A 25,091-nucleotide genomic window follows, 5' to 3' on the forward strand; every position below is an offset into this window, starting at 1 on the left:
GTCTAAAAGTGTCAATGTTCTCACCTCCTGGCTATAGCCAATGTGACCGAATGTGGTCTAATGGTCCACGCTCCCCGCTCAGGAACGAAGGGCTCAGATTTTTGCTCACAAATAGATGGATTCTTATTAGCGTAAATGACAAGATTACAAAATGTGCTACTCTCTCATTGTGCCACCTGCAGATTGGAATGAGCCTGGAGAGAGAGACTGGCTGAGGTTTAATTTACTATTGATTTTTTTTTTTTATTTCTCTGGGAATGAGATCTGCAGCCCTCCTTTCATGTTCATTGTAATGCCCCATCTGCTGATATGCAATTTCCTGTCCAGGCTACCCCCAGCCAGAAGTGACCTGGTATAAGGATGATGAGGAGATGGACCGATACTGCGGCTTACCGAAGTATGAGATTTTCCGGCATGGAAACCGCCACACCCTGCAGTTATACAAGTAAGAAAGAAAACCAGAGACTATTTGAGTTTGCTGGAGGAATCCTTTCCATATAGCTTGTTTTAACAGAGAGAATACAGATTATTCAGCACAGCCTGAGCTATCTGCTTCTACTTGTGTGAATGCCAGTTTGAGAGAGACACTTCAGTCCTGCCTTCCCTCACCCCCACCATCCATTCACAATCCTGAGCTTTGAATGCCTAATATGGCCATTACTATCAATGGTAGCCATCATCATCAGTTCAGTTTGCAGCACGTGCCAACTTTCCATCAGCTTGTCCCTAATACAACCCCATTCTGGTTATTGTCACCCCCTTTATTAATCTGACCCCCACCCTGCCAGCTCAGGGACTCAGCCAGAGCCCCCACTACTGCAGCCATTCTCTGGTGTAATGCAGAAAGCAGCAGGTTGAGGGTATTAATATCTTCTAAGTATATTAACTCTGGTAGCAGCATGTGTCTCAGTCCGCATGGGAGGAGGACCCCCTACAGAATGATGGGAGCCGTGAGACGAAAAGGCCAAGGAGCTGATGGTGAACAATAGTGGTGAACGCAGCAGACAGATAAGACAGGATGAGGCTGGAGCTTCCTTTTAGGAGTGTCCCAAAGTGGCTTTCGGCAACCTTGGTTAAGCCACAGTCAATGGAGTGATGAGGATAGACTCCAGATTGGAAGAGGTCAGGAGGAGAGCTGGATCAGAGGAAGCTGAGGCAGTTAGAATAAACAGCAGAGGGTTTTCCCAAGCTCTGCCCACAAACCAAGCTCTACCTGCTTGACACCAGTGTATGACGTTGCTTGCAATAGACTTTACAGATGGTCAAATCATGGTCATGTGAACTCTGCTGTTCCCATGGCCAGGGCTGGTTTACGGTATTGACATATGCTAGGCCCCATATCCCAGTCACATGGTGATTTAAAAACTATTTTTAGTCCACACAGCAGGTTTCTAAGTGCTGGTATTCTCCTGGGTGCCACCCATTTGTGACAGCAAAATGAAATTACTCTCTGAGCAGATTGTACAGCTCTTCATAATATAGTTTCCCTTCTCCTTTCTGGCATACTGTGATCAGCAATGAAAGAATTCGCAATGTTGACATTCATACCTTACTGCGATGCATGGGGCAGGCCACACCTCTTAGAGCCATTGTTTCAGGCTCTCTGCATACTGTGGCAGCTGTTGCTGCATTGGTTGTGCTCAGGTCATATTTTCTAAGTTTTCTTCACAATCACCCGGGTAGAAACTAACTCACTTTTAAAATGGAAGCTGAGATTCTGGCTGGCAGCTTCAGTATTCTGATTCAGTACATCCCAGCCCAATTTGAGTCCTAGGTTTTGGAGACAAGAGAGAATTAGGGAGATAGGACAGTGTTTAAGGGTGGCACATAGCCACTGACGCCAGCATGTGTTCTCACTAAAGTTCATAGCTCATGTTGTGAAGTTTACCGGTGGAGATTCAGCTCTGCTACACTGGCATACATTGACTTCCCACTGACTCCTGGTTTATACCAGTGTAACAGTAAACATGTGAACTTCCCTGAGCAGCTGTGTATTCCACTTGGGTGTGTGCGCACCCAGCACGTTGGAGCCAGAGAATTTTGCCTAAAGTACCCACAGAGGGGGGGCAGTTGTGCCTCATGGCCATAGCTCCTCCCTGGGCTATATGAAGCGGCACTGTTTGTATCCCCTTCAGTTCCTTCTGACCGCCTGGGGCTCGAGTTGCAGCTCTGTGTGGTTTTTACCTTGCAATCCTCTATTTAGTGACTGTTCTAGTTGTATGTAGTTAATTAGTGTTAGTTAGTTAGTTGTAGTTTTGTGCTTCCCTGGTGATATCCTCCCTAGGCTTCAAACATTGTCCATCGTGGGGGGGACCGATCCCCAGCAATGATCCCCACATGCCGTGTTTGCTGTGTTAAGGCAAGGCCCATATCAAGGAGCAAGATTTTATTTGCAAATTGTTCACCAAACAGACTCAGGTGGCGAGGGATCTTCGTCTGAAGCGGCACCTGCTTGAACAGGCCATGCGGCCTGCTTCAGCACTGAGGTCCTCGTCAGATCAGAGGTCACCCTCCCCACCCCTCATTAGGGACCCCTCTCACGAGATACAGCTCCTTGATCAAGTCCATTTTCTGCTGGCTTTAGAAGCAGGGGAGGAGGTTCTGCCAGAACATCAGGTTTATGGTTTCTCCTCCTGGTACTTTCTGGTGCCCAAATCCAAGGAAGGGACCCATTCTCAGTCTTTGTGGCCTTAACAAATCTATGAGATACATGAGGTTCTGAATGGTCACTTTATCGACTGTTCTCCCCACATTGTCTCAAAATGACTGGCTTGCTGCTCTGGACCTTTAGGAGATCTACTGTCATGTGGCAATTTTGCTGGGTCACAGATATTTCCTTCCGTTTGTCCTGGCAATGCATCATTTTCAGTACACGGTGCTTCTGTTTGGCTTCTCTTCTGCCCCCTGGGTTTTTTCCAAATGCAAGGTCATCGTGATGGTGTATCTTAGAAAGAAAGGGATCCACATATTCCCGTATCTGGAGAACTGGTTACTGTGAGATAGGTCCAGAGAGGAAATTCTTGCTCATATCAACATTACATTGTGCTTGCTCGACCGTCCGGGTCACAGCCTAAATACTGAGAAGTCAGCTTTGGTTTCCACTCAGAAAGTCGAGTTCATTGGGGTCCTAACAGATTCTGTAAATTTGAGAACATTTCTCGATTGACTTTTTTTTCAGGAGATTCGCCACCTTGCTTCAGTCTGCAGTCTCAACCTACAACAACTATTTGCATATACCAGAGGCTCTTGGACCACATGTCCGCTTGCAAGCAGATGGTCCAGTTTGCAAGGTTGCACCTTCATCTCCCTCAAATGTTGTTCAGGATGGTTTATCGTCTGACTCTTCACCCCTTGGACAGATTGGTCCATCTTCCTCAACTCGTCCTGGTCTCCTGGCAGTGATGGATGCGTCCAGACAATCCAGCCCTTGCTGGCCAGGTCTGTTGTTGCTGGCACCTCCCTGATGAGTTGGGGAGCACACCTGGGGTCACTGAAGGTCCAAGGTCTGTGGTCAGAGTAGGTCTACAATGTGTGTCACGCTTTTGTGGACCATATCAGGGAGTGGTTCACATACTTGCCGATAATACCACTGTGATGTATTACGTGAACAAGCAAGAGGGAGCATGCTCCAGGATGCTCTGCCTAGAGGTGATCAGGTTGTGGCAGTTCTGCATTGAGGAGAACATTATTCCAATAGCTGACCATTTGCCAGGGGTCTAGAATCATTTTGTGGACCATCTCAGCAGGAATTTTTCCCTGAGTCATGAATGGTCTCTGAAGACAAGCATCCTCTAGGTCATCTTCGCAGCTGGGAGCATCCCAATGATTGACCCATTTGCTCCAAGGGACAACACAAAATGCAATCTGTTCTGCTCTCGAGAGGGCCTCAGACTGAGCTCCCTGTCCGACACTTTCAGCTGGCAGTCAGCTCTCCTGTACACTTTTCCCCCAGTCATCCCACAGGTCATCCTCAAATTGAAGGCAGATTGGGCCAAGCTCTTTCTCGTTGCCCAGGCATTGCTGAGGACCTGCTGATTCTCCCACCTTCTTGCATTGTCTATTCAGCCTCCCATACCACTTCCTCTCCCTCCCTACTTGCTCAGAATCACGGTCACACCATGCCTTCCACGCTCAGCTCCTGGCATCTCCAGGCATGGCTGCTTCATGGCTGAGTGATGAGGAAGAGCGATGTTTGGAGGCTTCTGTCCAAGACATCTTGGAGTATCTGCTGCACCATCAGTCATCTGGACTTGCACTTAGTTCATTGAGGGTTCACTTGGTGGTGATATCAGTGTTTCATCCTCCCATCCAGGGAAGATCAGTCTTCTCCAGTGCCATAGTAGCAAGATTCTTAAAAGGGCTTCTTGGTCTCTGTCTTCCAGACCAAGAGCCGGTCCCTTTGTGGGACCTTAACACAGTCCTAGTGGCTTTGATGGGACCTCTGTTTGAGCACCAGGCATCTTGTCCCTTTCTGATTTTGGGTCAGAAGGCTGCACTCCTGGTAGTGATAACATCTGCTAGAGGAGTTGTGAGTTTTGGGCTCCGATGGCAGAGCCTCCTTATACACAATTCTCCAAGGACAAAGTGACTTTAATGACCACACCCAAAATGTTGCCTGAAGTGGTTTCTCAGTTTCATTTGAACCAGGTGGTATGTTTACCCGTGCCTTTTTTTCCTAAGCCACATTCATCTCTGAAGGAGCAGTGTCTCCATATGTTAGGTGTCAGGCAATGTCTGGCCTTTTACCTGGACAGGACTAAACTGTTTTGTGCTTCGCCTCATCTGCTTGTGTTATATGCAGACCATATGAAGGGACAGGAGGTCTTTTCACAGATGACCTCTAAATGGATAACATCCTGTATTAAGCCTGCGTATGAAATAGCTTTGGCTACGCTCTTTCAGCGGGCACGAGCTCATTCTGTGAGAGCGCAATGACAATAGCGTTCCTCTGGGACGTCCCAATCCTAGACACATTGCAGGTTTGCTACATGGGTGTCCACACATTTATGAACCATTACGCCATCACTGCAGCTTCCAGGGCTGATGCAAGTTTTCGTAGAGTGGTCCTGCAGTCCTTATTTAGATAAAGTCCCACCTGCAGGCAGGGGTGGAGGGGGTATGCTTGTGAGCCACCTATGTGGAATACATGGCTGCATCTGCTCAAAGACATTGGAGTTTCGTCTCTGGGCATTCAGTGAGAAAGAACCAAGCGGGGTCAGAGTGGCACTACCCCATTTAGCTAGGGGAGGGTCTATGGCCATGAAGTGTGAGTATCATCTCCTACAAGTACTGCTAGGCAAAATTCTCTGGCTCCAGCATGCTTGGCATGCACACAGCTAAGTGGAAACATGTCCGCATCATGTCTCAAAGAACCACAGTCACAGTAAGTAACCGTTTCATCTCGAAGAAGCAGCAAGCCTTATGGATCTCTGTCTGGGAGGAGCCCTAGAGCTGTGATGGCAGAGAGATTGCGTAGTAGTGTCTGTTGTGTTACTCTTGATGGAATATGTTGGCTCCGAGAGTCAGAGGTGTTCACACAACCTTTTCACTGTACAACATTAAACAATTAAACAAGGCTCAGGGTTATGGAATACAGAGACCTCCGCCTGCTTAGCCCATCACAAATCTTTTAAACCTGTTATTAAAGAAACAGAAAAAAAACGGGGGTGAGGGGGGGCAGTGAGATAAATTTGAAAGGTAAAGTTATCAAGTAGGGCTTTCATTTTAATGATATTCCTTATTCCCTTTAGTGGTAGAGAGGTTTTAGGACACCAAGCCCTGTCTGATGGTTTAAAGGTGGTAATAACTGCCCTTTGGGGGGAGGTGGGAGAAGAAAAGAAGTTTGTTGAAATGGCTGGAGCTGTCGTAGCTGTTGTGGTTGAAGTCCGATCTTACTTCCTAGAAGACAAATCACTACAAACACATGAAAGAGAAGAAAAAAGAACAGCAAAGAGAGATAACGCAGCTTCTTTCTGTAGGGCTGGCTTGTACTTGTAACCTCACCGGTGGAGAAACACAGCCCAGCACACAGTCTGATCAGCCACTCCAAGACCTGGCAAACTTGTACCAGCATCTGCCTGTTTTGAACAGGGGTTCATAACCATTTTTTGAATTCCTGGCCCACCTTGGCATTATTTTTTAATTGAGCTTAAGCACGGGCTGGGGGGTTATTTGGGGATTGGATGAGAGATGTGGGAGAGACAGGTTTGGGAGCTGTTGGGGGCGGGGGTGCAGGGAGTGCAGGGAGCTGTGTGATTGTGCCAGTGACCACAGTTAGCTCTGGCTGGCTCCTTTCTCCGCAGCCCATTCTCCATCTCCTCTTCTCTCCTCCCCCTGTGCTCGCAGGCACTTGCAAGGGATGGACTTGCTACTGCCACAACAGGGATGGGGCTGGTTTGCTGGGCTCTGGATGGACTCTGCCCACAGTACTATGTGGGGTTCCCAATGATGCCCACCACTGGGGTCTGGGGACTCTCCCTGCTCATTCTGCCACTGGGCAGCTTAGCACTGTGCTAGCCCTGGCACCCCTGGAGGTGGATTTTGCCTGCCGAGCTGGGCTGTGCATGTGGGCAGCAGGGTGGCTTAGATTTGGGGGAGTTCAGCAACCTCTAGCCCTAGCCAGCATTACCTATGTTGCCCCTCCATCATGACAGAAGGACAGACGGGCCAACTTTGAATGGTGTTGTGACCCTGTGGGCCAGGTTGCAATGCCATTCTCTTAAACTGGCCTGGCTCACTGTACGCATCTAGAAAGTCTGACACCCACACCCCCAAGGTGAGAACCTCTGGTATAGGGCATTGCCTCTCTGCCATAGACTCACAGCAGTGTTAAAACTTGTACAGTCTTGGCCGGCTGAGCTAAACTCTCATTAGATAGAAGACAAAAGGACAGGGATAGGAGGAATAAGAAATAAAATGGAGAAGGAAAAGGAGACACAGGGGAAGGGGTGATGGCAGAACCAGGCAGTGTTCAGGATTTAGCTGGAGCCGGTGGAGGTGGTGATGTCCATCTAGGTCCTTCTGGTCCAGTCTATTGAAGGCATCTGTCATGATCAGGCTGACAAAAGCCCAGCAGTGTCATGTGGATCCCGGGAGATGGTGGGGGTGGCAGCCATGATGGTGAAGCTCACTCCTTTCCTGTTCACTCATCTCTCAGCTGGCCAGCTGATTAATTTTAAGAACCCCTCCCCCAAAGGGAGTGATGGGTAGAATGGCCCATCCCCTCATTATTTTACCCCTCCATTAAGCCTCATTTCCAATGCACTATGTTTGGCTCATAGATTTCCAGTCTCACCCTCCTCTGGTTTACCAGACATGATTTGAACAGTCCTTGATACATCAGGAGGCCATTTGTTATAGGTGACCGGAACCTTTTATGAACTTTTATCCACTTTCCTATGGTGAGGTTCATAAATGGAGTTGACCTGCTAGGCCTCACTTGTTACAGTTGGTCGAGGTGTGTCTCAGACAGCTACTGGGCCAGGGCATGTGAGGTGAGGTGGAGTCGGAGGAGTGATCTCATTGGACTGGTTTCCTGTGGCAGAAGGGAAGGCTGGGGGAGGAAATTCAAGAAGCAGAGTTAGATGGAATACGTCAGAATCTGAGAGAAGAATCCTGCCTGGGGATTCATTTGATCAGGGTGGAATCAATGGAATTCTTGGTGCTAGCTGTTCTTTCTTCACCACAATCCTCTCCAGTTTAGGCCAGTGCCAATATTTCAGCCTATGCCTCCTGCATATGGAAACTGAGGCTCATATTGTGGCTGCCTTGCATATGTTAGAGAATCTCTTGACAAGCCACCTGCTCCAGGGGCAGCCATCCATCCTCTTGTTGCTAGTGCTCTGGGAGCATTGGGTGTGGGGAAAGCAGGCCAGCACTGATTGTAACGTTCCAGACTCAGTTGGGCATCTGAGCAACTATGGCTTCACCCCTGTGCATTCGCCTGTGTCTGTGACCCAAGAAGGGGGAATGCATGGCTGCATGACTGGAGCTGGTGAATCAGTGCCTCTAGGTACCCATGCTTGGGCAGCACCCTCCAGCCAGCTGTGGCTAAGAGCCATAGGGAAAGCCTCATCTAGCCAGGAAAGCTCAAAGTTTCAGCGTAACTCTCACTTCAGCCAAACAGTCACCACTTCTCAGTATGTTTTTTTCTTAGTCTTTTTGCCTAGACGAATTCACGACACTTTCACAAGCACTTATGGTTTGGTTAGACTCTGCCTGATTTGAGCCCTTTAGTATTTGTGATGTCATAAAGCTCCAAGACTGCTGTGCAGGGTTCAGCTGAACACCTGTGTTCAACTTTAAATACATGTATACAACTCCTCAGTGACCAACTGCAAGCTCAGATGTCAACCAGTCCTGTATACCCTTAGCTATCTCCATAGGCGGCCATTTGTTCACCTGACCAATTTTTCTATACTGCGAACAGACTTGAAAATAATGGTGATACCAAAATATCCCCAGTTTCCTGAGTGTTGTACCTGGTGGCTACTCTTTGACCAGCTGTAGAAAGAACTCTTTTCCTGAACTGTTCTCACTATATGTGTGTGTGGGTGTGTTCATGTGTGTGCAAAAAGTGCCTTGAGGGAGACAGGTGTGTCTCACAATGTTGTTTTTGGTCACCAGATGCAGAGAGGACGATGCGGCCATTTATCAGGCCTCTGCTAGGAATACCAAAGGCATTGTGTCCTGTTCCAGTGTCCTGGAAGTGGGAACCATGACGGAGTATAAAATACATCAGAGATGGTTTGCCAAACTCAAGCAAAAGGCTGAAGCCAAGTTGCATGAAATAGAGCAGAGCCGAAAAAGAGGGAAAGAAAACATGGAGGTGGAGAAGTTGAGGAGGACAAGTCCTGAGAGATTCCAGCGAAAGCGCCGGCTGACTGGGAATTTGAACCTGCGTTCAGGTGTCTCCCTATGGGACAAGGAAGATGTAGCAAAGGTGCATGTTGTGGATCCTAAGTCAAGGTTACGGGAAGATGTTGCAGAGCCCAAGGAGCTGTCCTTAAATGCAACCGCTGGATTTTCAAACAACTTCCTAACAAGGCCTCAGGATGCAGAGGTGACCACCAATGGAGACTCCTCTATGGAAAGTGGGGAGGATAATGGAAATAGCTTTTTCACATACATCTGTGAGACGGTGGAGGAAATAACTACCAAGCCCACCACCAGAGAGTCCTTTGCTAAAAAGAAGAAAAAGAAAGGGGAAGAGCCTGCTGCTGTCATGGCAGCAAAACAGGACGTTTCAAGTCAAGAAAATGGGCTGATGGAGAGCCAAAATCTCTCCCAAAGTCAAAGAAGTGCCCTTCCCGTTGCCCTGCTGGGGAGCATGCAGTCAGTAGCTGCAATCAGCCAGCTGGTGGGAGATGTTCCAGAAGTCAAAGAACTTGGAACGCCTTGCAGTCAGGATGCTGAAACTGGCAAACCTCAGCCATGTTCCCCACCTTCCAGGGGTGACACTTACTTCCCCTTGGCAGAGATGTATCTTGAGAGTGGAGCAAAACATGTAATGGAAGAGAAGATGCCACAAACTTCAGAAGAAGCCGAGAATGGGACTCAGCTGCAGTCTCCGGCTGTGAGCATTAACAGGCAAAGAGAGATTCTTCCACCAGCATCTGAGGTGTTCCTAGTAGGGGCTGTAGCAGAAGAGGAACAGAAAGGCCAACCTGTGGAACGGGAACTGAAGGGGAATGAGGCCATAGGTACTAAGGTAACCAAAAAGGAAAGTAAACTGTATGGAAATTTGAACAAGAAGAGAGTTGACCCTCCTAGCAGGACCCTGAAACCGAGCACTGAGATGCGGCACTCCCTCCTAATGGGAAATGCATCAGGGACTTCTTGCATCTCCTCATGCAAAAACGTCCAAGGAACAGACTTGCTGGACTCTGTACAACTGAACACCAAGCAACCCCTTCAGCATGCTACCCTATCTCTGAATCAAGTGGCCCCGTGTCTGGATGAGTCCCAGCTGAGACAGGAGGCAAGAGGAAGCTTGCTTCAGGGCTCCCTGGAAGAACAGGTGGTCTTCAAAGTGCCATGTGAGGTAATGTAAGTTCTATTTTTTTTTTTTTTTGGTAGGCTGATCTCAGGCAAGTGTTTCCAGATCAGCTAAGCAGTGAGCACAGATCACTCTTAGCTATAAACGGCAACTGGGAATGCTGAATGTGTATGACAGAGAGCATGATGACATCTGTTCAGTTTAGCAATGAGCCTCGGCTTCTAAGTGGTACAGTTAGTAGGTCGTTATGTAAACGAAAAACAGACATGCCAGGTAGGCTTTGTGAACTTCACTGGGCAGCGGGTGGAATTTTGTTTATGGTGAAACATACATACAGTAGATCTGGCCATTTGTTGGCTCCATCTGCCCTCCTGGAATAATGCTTTTGATGGGTTGTTTTACTGGCTGCCGAGTTGAAGCATTGCATCTGTTCCAGACCGTCACCAGTTCCTTTCAGTCCATGTCTATTTTTGTCACTTAATCTGAAGTGTTTTCCATGAAATGCAGTATTGAGCTGGAGATTGCATGTTTCCTTATTAACACGTTTCACGGCCCAACATCCTGTGATCCTGATTTCAGGGCCCAGTTGGGATTTTACATCTAAACAATGACATCAATGTGCAGGGGGGTAATTACAGTACAGATCTTGATGAATAAAGAGATTGAGTTGAGGCTCCACTGCCAGGAGAATAGAGAGCTGCAGGTTCATGTGGATTCAGTTTCCTGCTCCAGTTCCTCCAGAAGCTTGGAAAAAGCCCAAACTTCCCACCTGTATAGCATTGTGATGGCCTGGGCCAGCTAGTTGTGACCTGCTTCGGCTCTCTGAAACCATCTCTTGTACACTGTTGTTACTACACCAGCAAAGAGGAGTACCGTATTTCTGAGCAGGGGTTATTCCTGCCTGAGCATAGCCAGATTTACAGAGCGTAGCATAACTGTCACTCATGCCACATACTTGGCTGGTAATGCAATACATCCACTGACTGTGATGGGAAGTTGGAACTGCCAGGTGTTCCAGCATTTCCCAAGGCTGGCACCTGCCTTCCTCTTCTAGATTTCCTTGCAGATGTGCAGCTGTAGCTGGAAGCACAGCCTTATAATGTTAAGGAACTGGTCAAGATACTCTTCTGGACACAAGCTTCACAAAAAAAACCCGGTTACTCGCCTTCTTGTAACTGTTGTTCTTCGAGATGTGTTGTTCATGTCCATTCCAATCAGGTGTGTGCATGCACACATGCATGTTGGCTGGAAAAATTTTCCCATAGCAGGATCCATCGGGTTGATCCTGGTGCCCCGCGGAGTAGCGCCATCATGACACTCAATATAAGGCCCTACTAACCTGCCACCCCCTCAGTTCCTTCTGCCGGCTACTCCAACAGAGGGGTAGGAGGATGGGTATTGGAATGGACATGAACAACACATCTCGAAGAACAGTTATGAGAAGGTGAGTAACCATTTTTTCTTCTTCAAGTGCTTGTACATGTCAATTCCAATCAGGTTACTCCCAAGCCTAAGTTCTGGAGGTGAGGTCGGAGGCTTCCACTGTTTGGAACACAGCTCTACTGCATTGTCTCTGGCCTGTTGGGTAATAGCATAATGTGCGGTGAAAGTATGTATGGAGGACCACGTCGCCGCCCTGCATATTTCCTGGGTCGGGACTTGCTCTGGGAATGCTGCTGAAGAAGCTTGTGCCCTGGTGGAGTGTGAGCGGAGGGGCAGGCACCTCTGCCAGGTTATAGCATTCACAGATGCAGGACATGATCCACAAGGAAATTCGTTTGGGGAAACTGGAAGACCCTTCATCCTGTCTGCCACAGCCGCAAACAGTTGAATGGACTTCCTAAATGGTTTTGTTCTTTCAATGTAAAAGGCTAGTGCTCTGCGGACATCCAATTAGTGAAGCCTCTGCTCTTTGCCACTCGAGTGTGGCTTAGAGTAGAACACTGGGAGGAAGATGTCCTGGTTGATGTGAAACTGGGAGACAACCTTCAGGAGGAAAGCTGGATGTGGCCTGAGCTGAAACTTGTCCTTACAGAACACAGTGTAAGGGGGCTCTGATGTTAGGGCCTTGAGCTCAGACACCTCCTGGCTGAGGTTATCACTACCAGAAACACCACCTTGTATGACAGGTGGAGCAGGGAACAAGTTGACAGTGGTTCGAAGGGCGAACCCATCAATTTGGAAAGGACCAGATTGAGGTCCCAGTTCAGGGCCAGTTGTTGGATGTGCGGATATAGCCTGTCCAGACCTTTCAGGAAATGGCTGACCATAAGGTTGGCAAACACCAACTGGCCCTCTGAGCCTGGATGGAGGGCAGAGATGGTGGCCAAGTGAACCCTTTTTAATGACATGGACAGTCCCTGCTGATTGAGGTGGAAAAGGTAGCCCAGTATGGATGGTATAGAGGCGAGTGTCGGGGACGAGTGATGCTGTTCCGACCAGATTGAGAATCTTTTCCACTTGGCAAGGTAGGTAGCCTTTGTGAAGGGTTTCCTACTGCCCAGGAGGACTTGTCTAACCAGGTCTGAGCAGGAGAGCTCTGTGGGGTTCAGCCATGAGGTGCAACAACTCGAGGTTTGGGTGCTGGAGACCACCATGATACTGAGTTAAGTCTGGGAGGAACAGCAAGATAACTGGGGTTTCCACGGATATTTCCAGTAGAGATGTGTACCAGTGTCGGCGGGGCCAGGCTGGAGCTATCAATATCACTGAAGCTTCATCCCTGCATATATTGAGGAGCACCTTGTGAACGAGAGGGATAGGCAGAAATGCATATAGGAGATAGCCTCCCCATGGGAGTAGGAACACATCCACAAAGGGCCCTGGGCTGTGATTCAGGAAGGAGCAAAACTACTGGCACTTCCTCATGCGTCGCTTTCGAACAGGTCCATCTGGGGAAACACCATCATTGGAAGATGGAGTTTGTGATGTCCGGGTGTAGGCACCACTCATGGCTATGAAGAGACTTGCTGAGATGGACGGCCAACTGTTCTGTACTCCTGGGAGGTACGATGTTTGCAGATGTATCAAATGAGCTACACACAAGTCCCACAGCGTGATGGCTTCCTGGCACAGGGGAGAGGAGCGTGCACTCTTCCCCCTCCCCCACCCGTTTGTTGATATAGAACATTGCTGTGGTGTTATCTGTCATGACTGATACACATCTCCCTGTCAAGTGGGCTTGGAAAATCTGGCATGCCAGACACACCTCTCTCAGCCCTCTGACATTGATGTGGAGAGCTAGTTCCGCCTGAGACCACAGGCTTTGTGTCCTGAGGTCTCCCAGATGTGCTCCCCAGCCCAAGGCTGATGCATCCGTCACTGGTGAGAGGGATGGCTGAGAACCAGTGAAGGGGACCCCTTCACACACTACCTGCGGGTCAAGCCACCACTGGAGGGAGTTGAGGACTAGGCGAGGCAGAGTGACGACTCTTTCCAAACTGTCCTGAGCCGGCCAATACACTGAGACTAGCCACAGTTGGAGAGGCCAGAGTCTGAGCCTGGCATGTTGCACCACATAGGTACAAGAGGCCATGTGTCCTAGAAGTTTCAGGCAATTCTTTGCTGTGGTAGTGGGAAACTGTCTGAGGCTTTGAATGATGTCACTCAGGGCCCAAAACCTCGCTTCCAGGAGGTATGCCCTGGCCTATGTCGAGTCCAGCACCACCCCTATGAACTCTATCTGCTGAACTGGAGACAGAGTCGATTTCCCAAGGATTAGTTCAGGATAAGGCCCAGTTCATTGAACGTCATTCTTATGAAGTCTGCTTGTGTCTCCACTTGAGCCCTGGAGCAGCCCTTCATCAGCCAGTCGTCGAGGTACGGGAACACCTGTACCTGGTGCCTGCATAGGAATGTGGCCACAACTACCATGCACTTGGTGAACACACAAGGCACCGCTGACAGGCCGAACGGGAGGACTGTGAACTGGTAGTTTGTTGCTCACCACAAACCTGAGGTACCTTCTGTGTATTGTTGCAATACCTGCTGACAATGTCCTGCTGATTAGAAATGCAGAGCTGCAAGCCGCCAGTGCGGTAGACCTTTCTCCCAAAAAGGTTGAGTCATTTCACCTCCCGATTCTTTGGGGAAGGGCCTTGGTAGCCCTGGCACTTGCATTGGTTAGCAGCATCCATGACCAAAGAATCTAGTGGAGGATGTGTATAGAAGTGCTTGTAGCCCCTCGATGGCAAAAATAGTGTCTTTCATTGCGCTTAGCCATAGGAGGCAACAAAGCCGGGGTCTGCCACACGGTTTTGGTGGAGTTTGCAATGGTCTTTATGAGGGGCAGGGCAATATGAGCTGGTCCAGAGGAGGCAAGGATATCCACCACTGCGCCCTTCACTACCTCCTCTGCCTGAATGCCCAGGCCCTGGGCAACCCTCATCAGCAATTGCTCTAGGACCCTGTAGTCCTCCAGGGCCAGGGCTACCAAAGTGCCTGCCAGCCCTTCATCTGGAGAGGAAGAGGAAGAGACCCCTGCAAGGAGTGGCTGCTCTCTTCTCTCCGCGCCCAAGGGGTCCTGCGGTGCTTGGGGATCCTGGGCTGGAGCCGATGTGAATAGCACAGAGGGTCACGGCACCAGAGGTGTATACGTCAGTGCCGAGGCTGCCGGTGCTGAAGTTGTTGAAGTCAGAACTGATGGTGCTGAGGCTGTCTGTGCTGAGGACGTCAGTGCTGACACCATTGGGACTGGCATAGACAACGCTGGTGCTGCAGGGGTTGGAATAGTGGCTTCAGGGAACAAAGGAGCTACCCCTGATCCTGCCGATGCTGACGGTGCCAGAGAAGGTACAAAAGTGGCCAAGGCCGCCACCACCCTGGAATGTGACCCTTGGCCTTGGTGAAAGGACCAGGGAGTCTAAAAAGAACACTGTGCCAGGGGCTGCCACTGTGTGGGCCACTGTGCTGGGTAAGGGTGCTGGTCTCATGATGACCTGGACCATCTACTTCTGCTCCTATGAGATTGATAAGAGTCCAACTCTGAGGCCTCCAAAAAGGAGGACCATGGAGGAGCGGTACTTTGAGGCATGAAGGGTCTGTGCCGATGGCTCAGGGACCAATGAGGCTGCTGACTCTGTGGTGTGCTGGGGATGGAGACCGCCAGGCCATCATTGTGGGCTTTCCCCTTGATGGTGCCGGGAGAGCGACTGGTAATGATGACCTCTCCCATCTAGGTGGGGAGAACAGTGCCGTGAGCTGGAGTAGATCCTGTGCTGCCTCAAACACTTCTGCGGTCAATGGGAGGTGTAGTTGTTGGCTCGGCCTCGGCGAGCGAGAAGGGTCCATTCTCAACCGCCCTACCATGGGGGCAGGAGTCGACGAGACCATCTGTGGCAGTGAGGCTGAAGTAGTGTGGCCTGACTCAGATCTCACAATGGTTAGCTCCTTGGGTCTAGCCAGTGGGGGATGGGTAACAACCCCTCTCTGGCCTCTCTTCTTCTGTGGCACTGGTGATTGAGACCGGTGCCTGCCTGCGGCATGTGAGCCGCAAGTGGAGCCATGATGGTGCCAAGAATCCTTGTCTTTACTTGGCACTGATTTCCGTGCCGACGGTGCCGGGGCACAGCATACCAAGGAGGAGGTACTCGGCACCAGTGTTTTCTCCAGGAATTGAAATTGGGGAGTGGGGGTTGAATTTATGGGGGGTGGAAGGGGACAGGGCCGATGAGAGGTGAGACCATGAAGGTAAAGGTGGCTGTATGGCACCATAGTAAAAACTGAAAAATGTTTCATGACCATTTTATTAGATTTAACTCATGTTTTAAAATCATCACACAAGTTGGCTACTCAAGCCTTCTATGAAGCAGTACATCTACATCCTTCTTGGTTTCTTGTTATAATTTTGCACAACTGTATTAATGAACTTCTTGAATGCAACGTGTTCATCTTTGGTGGCTTCTTGTGTGTCCGGTACTTCCATTCCTTCATTTGATATGTTCATAGTTCATTCATGTGATCAGGCAGAAGGTGACTTCTTTGAGAACACAAAATTCTATTCAAGTCTCTATTCTTTCTTTTTTTTTCCCTCCCTGCTCTCTTTCCCTTCTCCCCACGAATTCCCTGGTATATACAGACTCAGTTCCTTTGAGCCTTAACTAGGAGAAAAAAAATCAGACAGGTCTTAAAAGCAAAACTTTTAATGAAAAAAGAAAGAAAAAAGTAAAAGGTTTATCTCTGCAATTTAGATGGTAAAAAGTTACCGGGTCTTTTAGCTTATAGAAAATGGATAAACAGCCTTATCCAGAAAAAATACAATTTAAACTATTTCCAGCAAACTACTCATTTGCAAATACAGAAAAACAATGTAAAAGCCTATATTTTCTTTCTACTGTTGTACTTACAAATTGGAAACAGAAGATTAGAGAGCCTGGAGATTCTTGTGGTCCCTCTCAGAGCCCAGAGAGAGAACAGCCCAAGAACAAAGGACCCATACCCAAAGTTCCCTCCACCAAGATTTGAAAGTATCTTGTCTCCTGATTGGTCCTCTGGTCAGGTGTTTCAGGTCACTGTTTGTTAACCCTTTACAGGTGAAAGAGACATTAACTCTTAGCTATCTGTTTATGACACAGGCATCTGTAAAAGCTACGTAGAGGATGAGTAGAATCTAGAAGTCACTGTTGTAGACTTTTAAGAATCAGGTCTGTGTACTTTTTCAGTTGTCTTAACAGACACTTCTTGTCCTCTTCACTTGAGGAGTCAATATAAATGCCTTCATTAGTCAACTTCTGGACTGAAGTCTTTGCGTCTTTCAGTACTTTTTCAATGGATAGCTCTCTGATTGATCCAAATGTAGCTTCTGTTGCTGGACAAAGATCTACTACTGTTGTAGCAGATGTCTGGATGGCATTGTTTAATGACTCAAGTGGTTTCAACCATAGAGTTACGAGAGAGAATGGTAATAGTCTTCTCTGAATGTAGTAGCAAAAGTAATCCACCAGCCTCACTACTTAAATCCACCCCATCTTGGTAGATACTTTCCAAAGCCAGTAATAACCACTGAAGTAATTTTAAGACAACAGCCAAGGATCGCTCATGAGAAAGCCAGAGAGTTTTCCCAGGCTGGATTAATTTGAACTTCAGTCCCAGTGTATCTTCTAGATTTTCCAAGATATTCAGTCTTTTTGGACTCTTACTGAAAAAAGAATATAATGAAGACATTAAATTTATAGCTTTTATGTGTCTTTTGAAGATTCTGCAGCTCGTACTAGCGCTAGTTGGAGTAGATGGCCTCTGCAGTGTGTATAGGAGAGATTAGGGTTACACTTTTCTCTGAGCAAAGCCTGTGCTCCACCATGTCTTCCAGAGGAGTTTGCAGCTCCATCAAATGCACAAGCAGCCACCTGTTTTGCGTCCAATTGACAAGCATTTAACTCTTCTAAGATGTGGGTTGTCACAGATGCAGCCAATGTGTCTTCTATAACTTCAATATCTAGAAACGCATCTACCAGCCTACTACTGACATTAAGATTACATACACAATGACTTGATGCCCATTTGCATTGGTGCATTCGTCAGCCATATGTGTAAATTTTTTTAATGTGGTGAGAGAGTTCTTCACTTTGAAAGACTCAGCAGCTGAAACTGTTGCACCACATGCTTCTGGGCAGTCAGTTGCGTTTCTTGCAGAAAGATAATGAGCATTTGCTGGTGTTGTTTGGAACCAGTGTTCAACTTCAGGATGAAGAAGTGACAATGCACTTGACATTGGCCTCCAGTTTGTAGAGTGTTGTGTCTCTTGCTTAAATAGAAAGTATGATGCCACAGCCTTGTTTGTTTGCATGAACTGTGTTGTGTCTCCAGCATTCTTAATTGCCTCATTAACACTCACCAGTGTTGTCCTTGGTCAGTGGAGACTCAGAGTTCAGAGGTGCTTTCACATGAATTCACCTCCCAGGTGGGGGGCAAGAAGGCACCTTGCTCGTTCCTCCAGCTGCTCACTGTTCACTCTGACCACTGTTGTTCATTATGCCACCGTTCACTCCATTGCTCTGTTGCCAATGGCCCTGTGCTGTCGCCTTCTGCTGCCGCCTGCCACTGTGACCTCTGGTAGTTGGTCTCTCGAGGTTCCACCCAGCTCTCAGTGATTTCAGCTGAGCTCTCAGTGGGGGAACCTCGCTGCTGGTGCAGATTGTCTCTTCCACAGAAACACTGTACCACAGCAGGGTCTAAGCACTTAGACCTGATTATCAGTGATTTCAGCTGTAGTGGTAACTTAACAAAACAAATGACTATCTATGGCAGGGGTGGGCAAATTTGGGTATGGAAATTGTATGGTGGGCCGTGAATGCTCACAAGATTGGGGGTTGGAGTGTGGGAGGGAGTGTGGGCTCTGTCTGGGGGTATGGGCTCTCGGATGGGGCCAGATGTTAGGCGTCCAGGGTGCGGAAGGGGGCTCCGGGCTGGGGTAGAGAGTTGGGATGTGAGTGGGGAGTGAGGGCTCTGGGTTGCAGGAGGGTGGGACCGAGGGGGTTGGAGGGCAGGAGGGGGATCAGGGCTGGGTCAGGGGTTTGGAGCAAGGGAGAGGGTCAGGGGTGCAGGCTCTGAGCGGCACTTACCTCAGGCAGCTCCTGGAAGCAGCAGCATCTCCCCTCTCCAGCTCCTATGTGGAGGCACAGCCAGGTGGCTCTGCGCACATCCCCGTCTACAGGCACCACCTGTACACCTCCCATTGGCCCCATTTGCTGGCCAATGGGAGCTGTGAAAGCAGCGCTTGTGGCAGCGTGCGGAGCCCCTTGGCTGTCCCTACGCATAGGAGCCAGAAGGAGGATGTGCCACTGCTTCTGGGAGCTGTGCAGAGCAAATCCCCGACCCCGCTCCCCGGCAGGAGGTCGAGGGCCGGATTAAAATGTCTGAAGAGCTGGATGCGGCCCCTGGGCCGTAGTTTGCCCACTCCTTATCTATGGAGCCTAATCAGCTCTGTCTTTAAACAGTGGAGAGGGGCAGGTCAAATAGTACTTGTGACTCAGGCAGACCATCAAGCAAAACACCTGTCCCCACCCTCTCTCTTGATGCCCTCAATCAGCACAGGCTAAGTACAGTTCTTCTGCCCTTTACTCATACAATAAGAATAACAACATTTCATTACACACACACATACACACACACACACCCCACATTCAAGTGATTTGTAACCCAACTCCAGCCAAAAATCTATCACTTGGGCAACACAGTTCTGTTCGCTGGATACCTAGGTAGATTAGGTGTGAATGTAAATACAGTCTGGTACTGAAGCCTTTCCCCCCCGCCCCCAGCTCATCACTAGCTGTCAGGGAGAGCTCATTTAGACTTTGCTTACAAATCATAATTTGAAATTATTAGGTTGGCCAATATCACCGAAATGAATGCACTGACATTATCATAAAAAACAACAGCTGTATAAGGCAGCTAGTCTATGTTCATACTTTTCAAATCTATTATACTTTTTTCAAATACATATATTTTATCATACTCTTTATATGCTTTTAAAGTGTGTCTTAATGTTTCCATTTCAATTCAAATGTCCAAACAATCACTAAATTGGCAACACTGCATGTAACTAGTTCACAAAACTAGGGGTGGGGGGAATTCAAGGGGAGTGTACACCCCCACTAGGGGCGTTGTAGGGAAATCCCTGCTCAGCATTGGGGTTCCATTGGAGCTGGACTGCTGCTTCCAGTAGGAGGATCTTCAGGCACTGATCTCTATCTTTCAGTATCCTGGGGTAAAACCCCCTGCAGATCCTATAGCGATCCTTTTGATGGCACTCCTCCAAACATGAAGTGTGAGGGTCACTTCTGGGCATACGCTTGCCTCAGACCTCACAGGCTTTGAAGCCAGGAGACCACAGCATGCCCTTGCATTGGGATAGCGCTTGAGGGGAAGCCCCTCCAAAGGAAACTTAAGAACTAAATAAAGTACATACTAACTACTTAACTCTAAGTATGGAACTAATGAGAACTATATACAGACTGCCAAATGCGCTTGTCACGACAAGAGCAAAGGAAAGTTCCAGCTAACCGTCACTGGTGGTAAGAAGGAACTGAGGGGGTGGTGGAGCTGGTAGGGACCTATACTGAGTACCATGATGGTGCCACTCCAGTGGGCGCCTGGACTGACCCAATGGATACTGCTAGGGGAAAAATCTTCCGGCTGCCATGCACCTGCATGCGCACACACCTGATTGGAATTGTCATGAACAAGCACTCGAAGAAGAATTGAGGTTCTGTATCCTGGAGTCATCTGCAGTTATCCCAGTGCAGTCCCCTGGACCCTTGTCATGGTATAATTCCCCACTCTGAACCTTAGCGTCCAAGAGATGGGGTACCAGCATGAATTCCTCTAAGCTTGATTACCAGCTTAAGACCTGTAGCACTGCCACCAACCAGGAATTCCAGTGTCTGGTACACTCTGGTCCCCCCAAGACCTTGCCCAGGGAACCCCAAGACCCAGACCCGCTTTATCTTACCACAAGGAAAGTAAACCCTTTCCCCCACCGTTGCCTCTCCCAGGCTTCCCCTCCCTGGGTTACCCTGGAAGATCACTGTGATTCAAACTCCTTGAATCTTAACAGAGAGGAAAATCCACCTTCCCCCCTCCTTCTCTCTCCCCCTCCCAGACTCACCCTGAGAGAGACAGTAATCTTAACATAGAGAGAAATTAACCTCTCTCTCCCCCTTCCCTCCTTTCTCCCCGCCAATTCCCTGGTGAATCCAGACCCCGTCCCCTGGGGTCTCACACCAGAATAAAAAAACAATCAGGTTCTTAAACAAGAAACTTTTAATTAAAGAGAGAAAAACAGTAAAAAATTATCCTTGTAAATTTAAAATGGAATATGTTATGGGGTCTTTCAGCTATAGACACTGGGAATACCCTCCCAGCCTAAATATACAAGTACAAATTAAAATTCTTTCAGCAAAATACAAATTTGAACTCCGTCCAGCCAAATACACATTTGAACTCCTTCCAACCAAATACACATTTGCAAATAAAGAAAACAACCATAAGCCTAACTCGCTTTATCTGCCTAGTACTCACTATTCTGAATTTATAAGAGCCTGTTTCGGAGAGATTGGAGAGAAACCTGGTTACACGTCTGGTCCCTCTGAGCCCCCAGAGTGAACAACCCAATTCTAACAGCACACACACAAACTTCCCTCCCTCAAGATTTGAAAGTATCCTGTCCCCTGATTGGTCCTCTGGTCAGATGACAGCCTGGCTCACTGATCTTGTTAACCCTTTACAGGCAAAAGAGAGATGAAGTACTTCTGTTCTATTAACTCTTACTTATCTGTTTATGACAACCCTTCTTTAAGCTGACTGCACAGCCCCCATGGGCCATATCACTTCTCTTACCATCAAACTGCTGCATTAATCCCTGCCATGCCACAAAAATCCACAGCAACACTGCTCCTGAGCTTCCCACCTGCCACTTGGCTTTGTGCATCTTGCTCCCTAGCAGGAAGGTATCTGGCACTAGTCATGTCCTGCCATCCTTAGAGCTTTGTCTGCACTGGAAAACGCATCCTCTTAGAAAACATGCTCCCTAACGAACAAGTGGATAAATGCCATCTCGCACCTAGTGTAGACAAAGACAGTCATGTCTGGAACGTTAGCTGGTCATAGTAATGCTGTTGGAACTATGCTAGCGAAGGCATTCCTAAAGGTGTTAAACTCATCTACACTGGGTACTAAGTGGTGGTTAGAATGTGCTAATTGACTGTCATGAGTTTTAAAACAAAAACAAAAATCTTTCCCTTGGTCTGGACAAGGCCTCAGTGTCAGTGTTTTCCAGGCTCCAGCACTGACATCAGCATCATCTCAAATAGATTCCCTCTGAGCAGAGCTTGGCTGTAGTGGGAAAACTGGAGCCAAAGCCTAATCCACTTCTGACCCAAAGATCAGAGAAGTTGGTTCTGAATTAACTGCTCCTCTTCATTCTGCCCATGGTGTAAATGCCGTAAAATAGAAAGTGCTCTTGCTACAGTACAGATAACAGACATTAATTATATTTGCTGTGGAGCATCTTTACGAAATCCTGTGACAACATTCAGTTTTCTAATCAGCTGAGGTTAAATGGAATTTGTGCTCCATCACCTGGCCTCACAGCGTGGGTCTAATAAGGTGTACACACTACAAGGCCTTGACTTGACATTGTCATGCTGTGCTGAAATGAACAAGCTCTGGGAGGATGGTGTACATTGAAGCTCATCCAAGGCAGCTCTTTTCTGTGAGATGTTGGAAATTCTGTGAGGTTTGCCAGCTCTTCTCCCACTAGACCAACCCATGGGATGATCTCCTCTGTCATGGATTACATCTACTGCTACATCCTGACTGGCCCTTTCTTTGCTGTCCTGCATGTCTGCCTGCCTCAGGGATCTCTCCTCCAGGGTGTCTGCTGCTAGCACGTCAAACTGAGCCCCTCTTCACTCATCCAAACACACCCCTTCCCTCCATCACTCTGTAACTCCACCATCTTCTGGATCCCTCGGCTTGCAGTTTAGGGTCACATGAGTTGTCTCCTCCCTCATCCACACCTTTGCCAAGCCTGCCAGGTCTTCCTCTGTTACACTGCCGTAACTGACTCATTCCTCTCCAGCCCCATCCCCAATAGTCCAAGCCATGGCCATCTCTTTCACCTCAAAGATTGTATGCACTGTAATAAGAGTCTGACAGAGAGGAGCTGGAAAGAGACTGTACTTTATTGCCTAGTCCCAATCACATGATTGGGTTGGGATGACAAGGTTAGTATCCTTTCCCATGACAGGGTCTGTATCCATTGTCTCCAGGGGTCACTGTTACATCTCTCCATCCCACCCCATTTTTCTTTTGTTCAAAGGAAAATAAAACACACAAGCTAAAAATAACCACGGACTAATGAATAGCTACAGGCTAACGCTAGTGACTGCATTCGAGCCTCCAGGGCTTCCTTCTGCAGGGGGCTGCTTAGGTGAATTCACCACCTGAATCCTGTATTTGCTGTTCCTGAAGTTCTTCACTGTCAGTGAAGCATGCTACTTCTTTCAGCACACCAGCAGAACAGAGCCGGGTTTTGCTTAGCAGTGTTGTGTTGCAGCTGCAGGCACAGCTCCTCAAGGGTGGTTGTGATGGAGATGATGTAGATGTTACCTGGTCACATTGCCAGGTGTGTTTTCTTTGGAATCTGAATGTCTCCCTTACTTTGCAATGGGGGTACCTGTCTGCCATTCTTCTTGTAACATTTCTTCTCTTCTAGTGTCCTTACTCCTCTTTTTTTTTACTGTTAATGGCCATGGCTGCACTTGAAGCTGGGCGTGTGATTCCCAGATGGAGGAAACGTACCAGCACTAGCTCTCATCGGGCTGGCACAATAAAAATAGCATGTAGCTGCAGCAGCACGAGCAGTGGAAGTGGCTCGCCCCAAGTGCATGCCCATCACAGCCCAGCTGAAGAGACTTTCAAAGCAGTTGGAGCTGTGCTTTAGCCTGGACCCTGGCAGCCAGAACTGCTTTGGCTAACCCAGCGGCACACCTATCACTTTTCTTGATTGCCAACATACCTGTGACACTGAGACCTGCTCTTCACTATGTGGATGCACAGGTGGAGGAATGGTTATAGGCTGTCCATCCCTCATTCTCTCCCATACCACACAGGTCATGCTGTTACAAAGTTTGCTGCTGTGTGCTGTCACCTCTCCTGCTGCTTCTCCCCTCTGGAATTTGAGAACACTCCTGTGGCAATTCCAGAAAAGACAATATTGGGAAATCATGTTCTGTATTGTGAGCCTCTTTTGAGGCAAGTCAGAGTATCTCTGGTGATGCCTGTGAAACAGTAGCAAGTACCCCATGGCCAGTGGAGGTGAACTGGCTACACCGATTGCCCATTGAACTGCGTGAATCACCAAGTCCTGCTGTACCATTCCATTGGACATGGATGTAGGGGCAGAGTTAAGGTTATGTGGGAAATGTCACCGTAGCTCTTTGTTTCCTGGATCTCCAATGTTTGTGTTTTGCTTGCTGGTGTTAGGTAATGCTCTTGTAAAGTGGGGGTGTGAGGTACCTTAGCTCTGCATTCGCTGGGGTTCTAACCTTTAAATCTCAACTCTCCTATTTCGGGAGAGCTGGAGGACACGGGGCAGGGTGAATGCCTGCAACCAGCCTTCCATGGTAACAAATGGTTTGTGAGTTAATATGACTGCTGGAGAAGCTAGTTCTCTCTGATCCTTTCTATGGGAAATGCTTTTGTTAACAGCTTCCTAGGGATTTTCTGATTTCAGCTCCTCCTCTCCTGGGGGCAGCTCAGGAGTGAGTGTACTGGAGGTTCTTGGGGACTGTTCTGAGTGCCCTGCAGGGCCGATGATTTGCTAGCGAGAACTCAGGGAACCAGCTTTTTGCACTTCTGTTCAGCTAATGGGGAGTATTAGGGCCTCCTCTGTGCTCGTAGTTGGATGCCACATAAATGGTTTATCAGGTTTTTCAAGAGGTTTCAGCACTCAGAAGCACATGGTCTCTGCATCACCAAGGCTGAAGTGGAGGCTGCTTGGCACTTGACTATATTAGGTGATACGGAGCAGTGCGTGGGCTCAAGCACTAGTGAGAGTCTTGCTTTGTGTGCGGGAGGGGGAACTTGTACTCTGAGCCATGACCGTCTTCCATCAGGAGTACATGGCTGTGGATGCCAAACCCCACGGCTAATGTGGCAGTGAGAGGGAAGGGTAATGGCTGAGGATCGCATGGCCACATGGCACATCGGCAGTGATGCTGCTGTGACCCCGAACTTCATCTTGCCCAAATGGAAGGATCGGGGATGGCAACTGCCCCACAGGGAAGAGGGGAGGATGCCAGGTGATGTGCATTGGAGGGAATGATTTGAACTATTCATACACCTGACAGAGTTCTGAGCGAATTGGCAACTCAGGAAAAAGCTCTGGACATCGTTGCAGGCAGCTCAGTGAAACCTCTGCTCCATGTGCAGCTGAGGTCAGAAAAGCAAACCGAATGTTAGGCTGTGTAAAGAGTGGGGTAGTGAATGATATGGAGAATATACTTGTGCCTTTATGTGAATCAATGGAGTAGCCTCATCTGGATACCATGGGCAGCACTAGCCACCCCATCTCTAGAAAGATATTGAGGAACTA

General features: G+C 48.4%; 1 protein-coding gene across 2 annotated transcripts in view; it reads left to right on the plus strand.

The window, feature by feature from the left end:
• The window catches only part of ALPK3 (alpha kinase 3), an 83,751-nt gene that overhangs the window by 42,654 nt on the left and 16,006 nt on the right, over positions 1-25,091 (plus strand). For both annotated transcript variants that reach the window (XM_050966782.1, XM_050966783.1), the window contains 2 exons: positions 328-445; positions 8,626-10,042. In XM_050966782.1, the coding sequence (XP_050822739.1) occupies positions 328-445; positions 8,626-10,042 (1,535 nt within the window). The remainder of the gene's footprint in view (positions 1-327; positions 446-8,625; positions 10,043-25,091) is intronic.

Source organism: Gopherus flavomarginatus, chromosome 9 (assembly GCF_025201925.1).
Source record: "Gopherus flavomarginatus isolate rGopFla2 chromosome 9, rGopFla2.mat.asm, whole genome shotgun sequence".
Classification (NCBI taxonomy): Eukaryota; Metazoa; Chordata; order Testudines; family Testudinidae; genus Gopherus; species Gopherus flavomarginatus.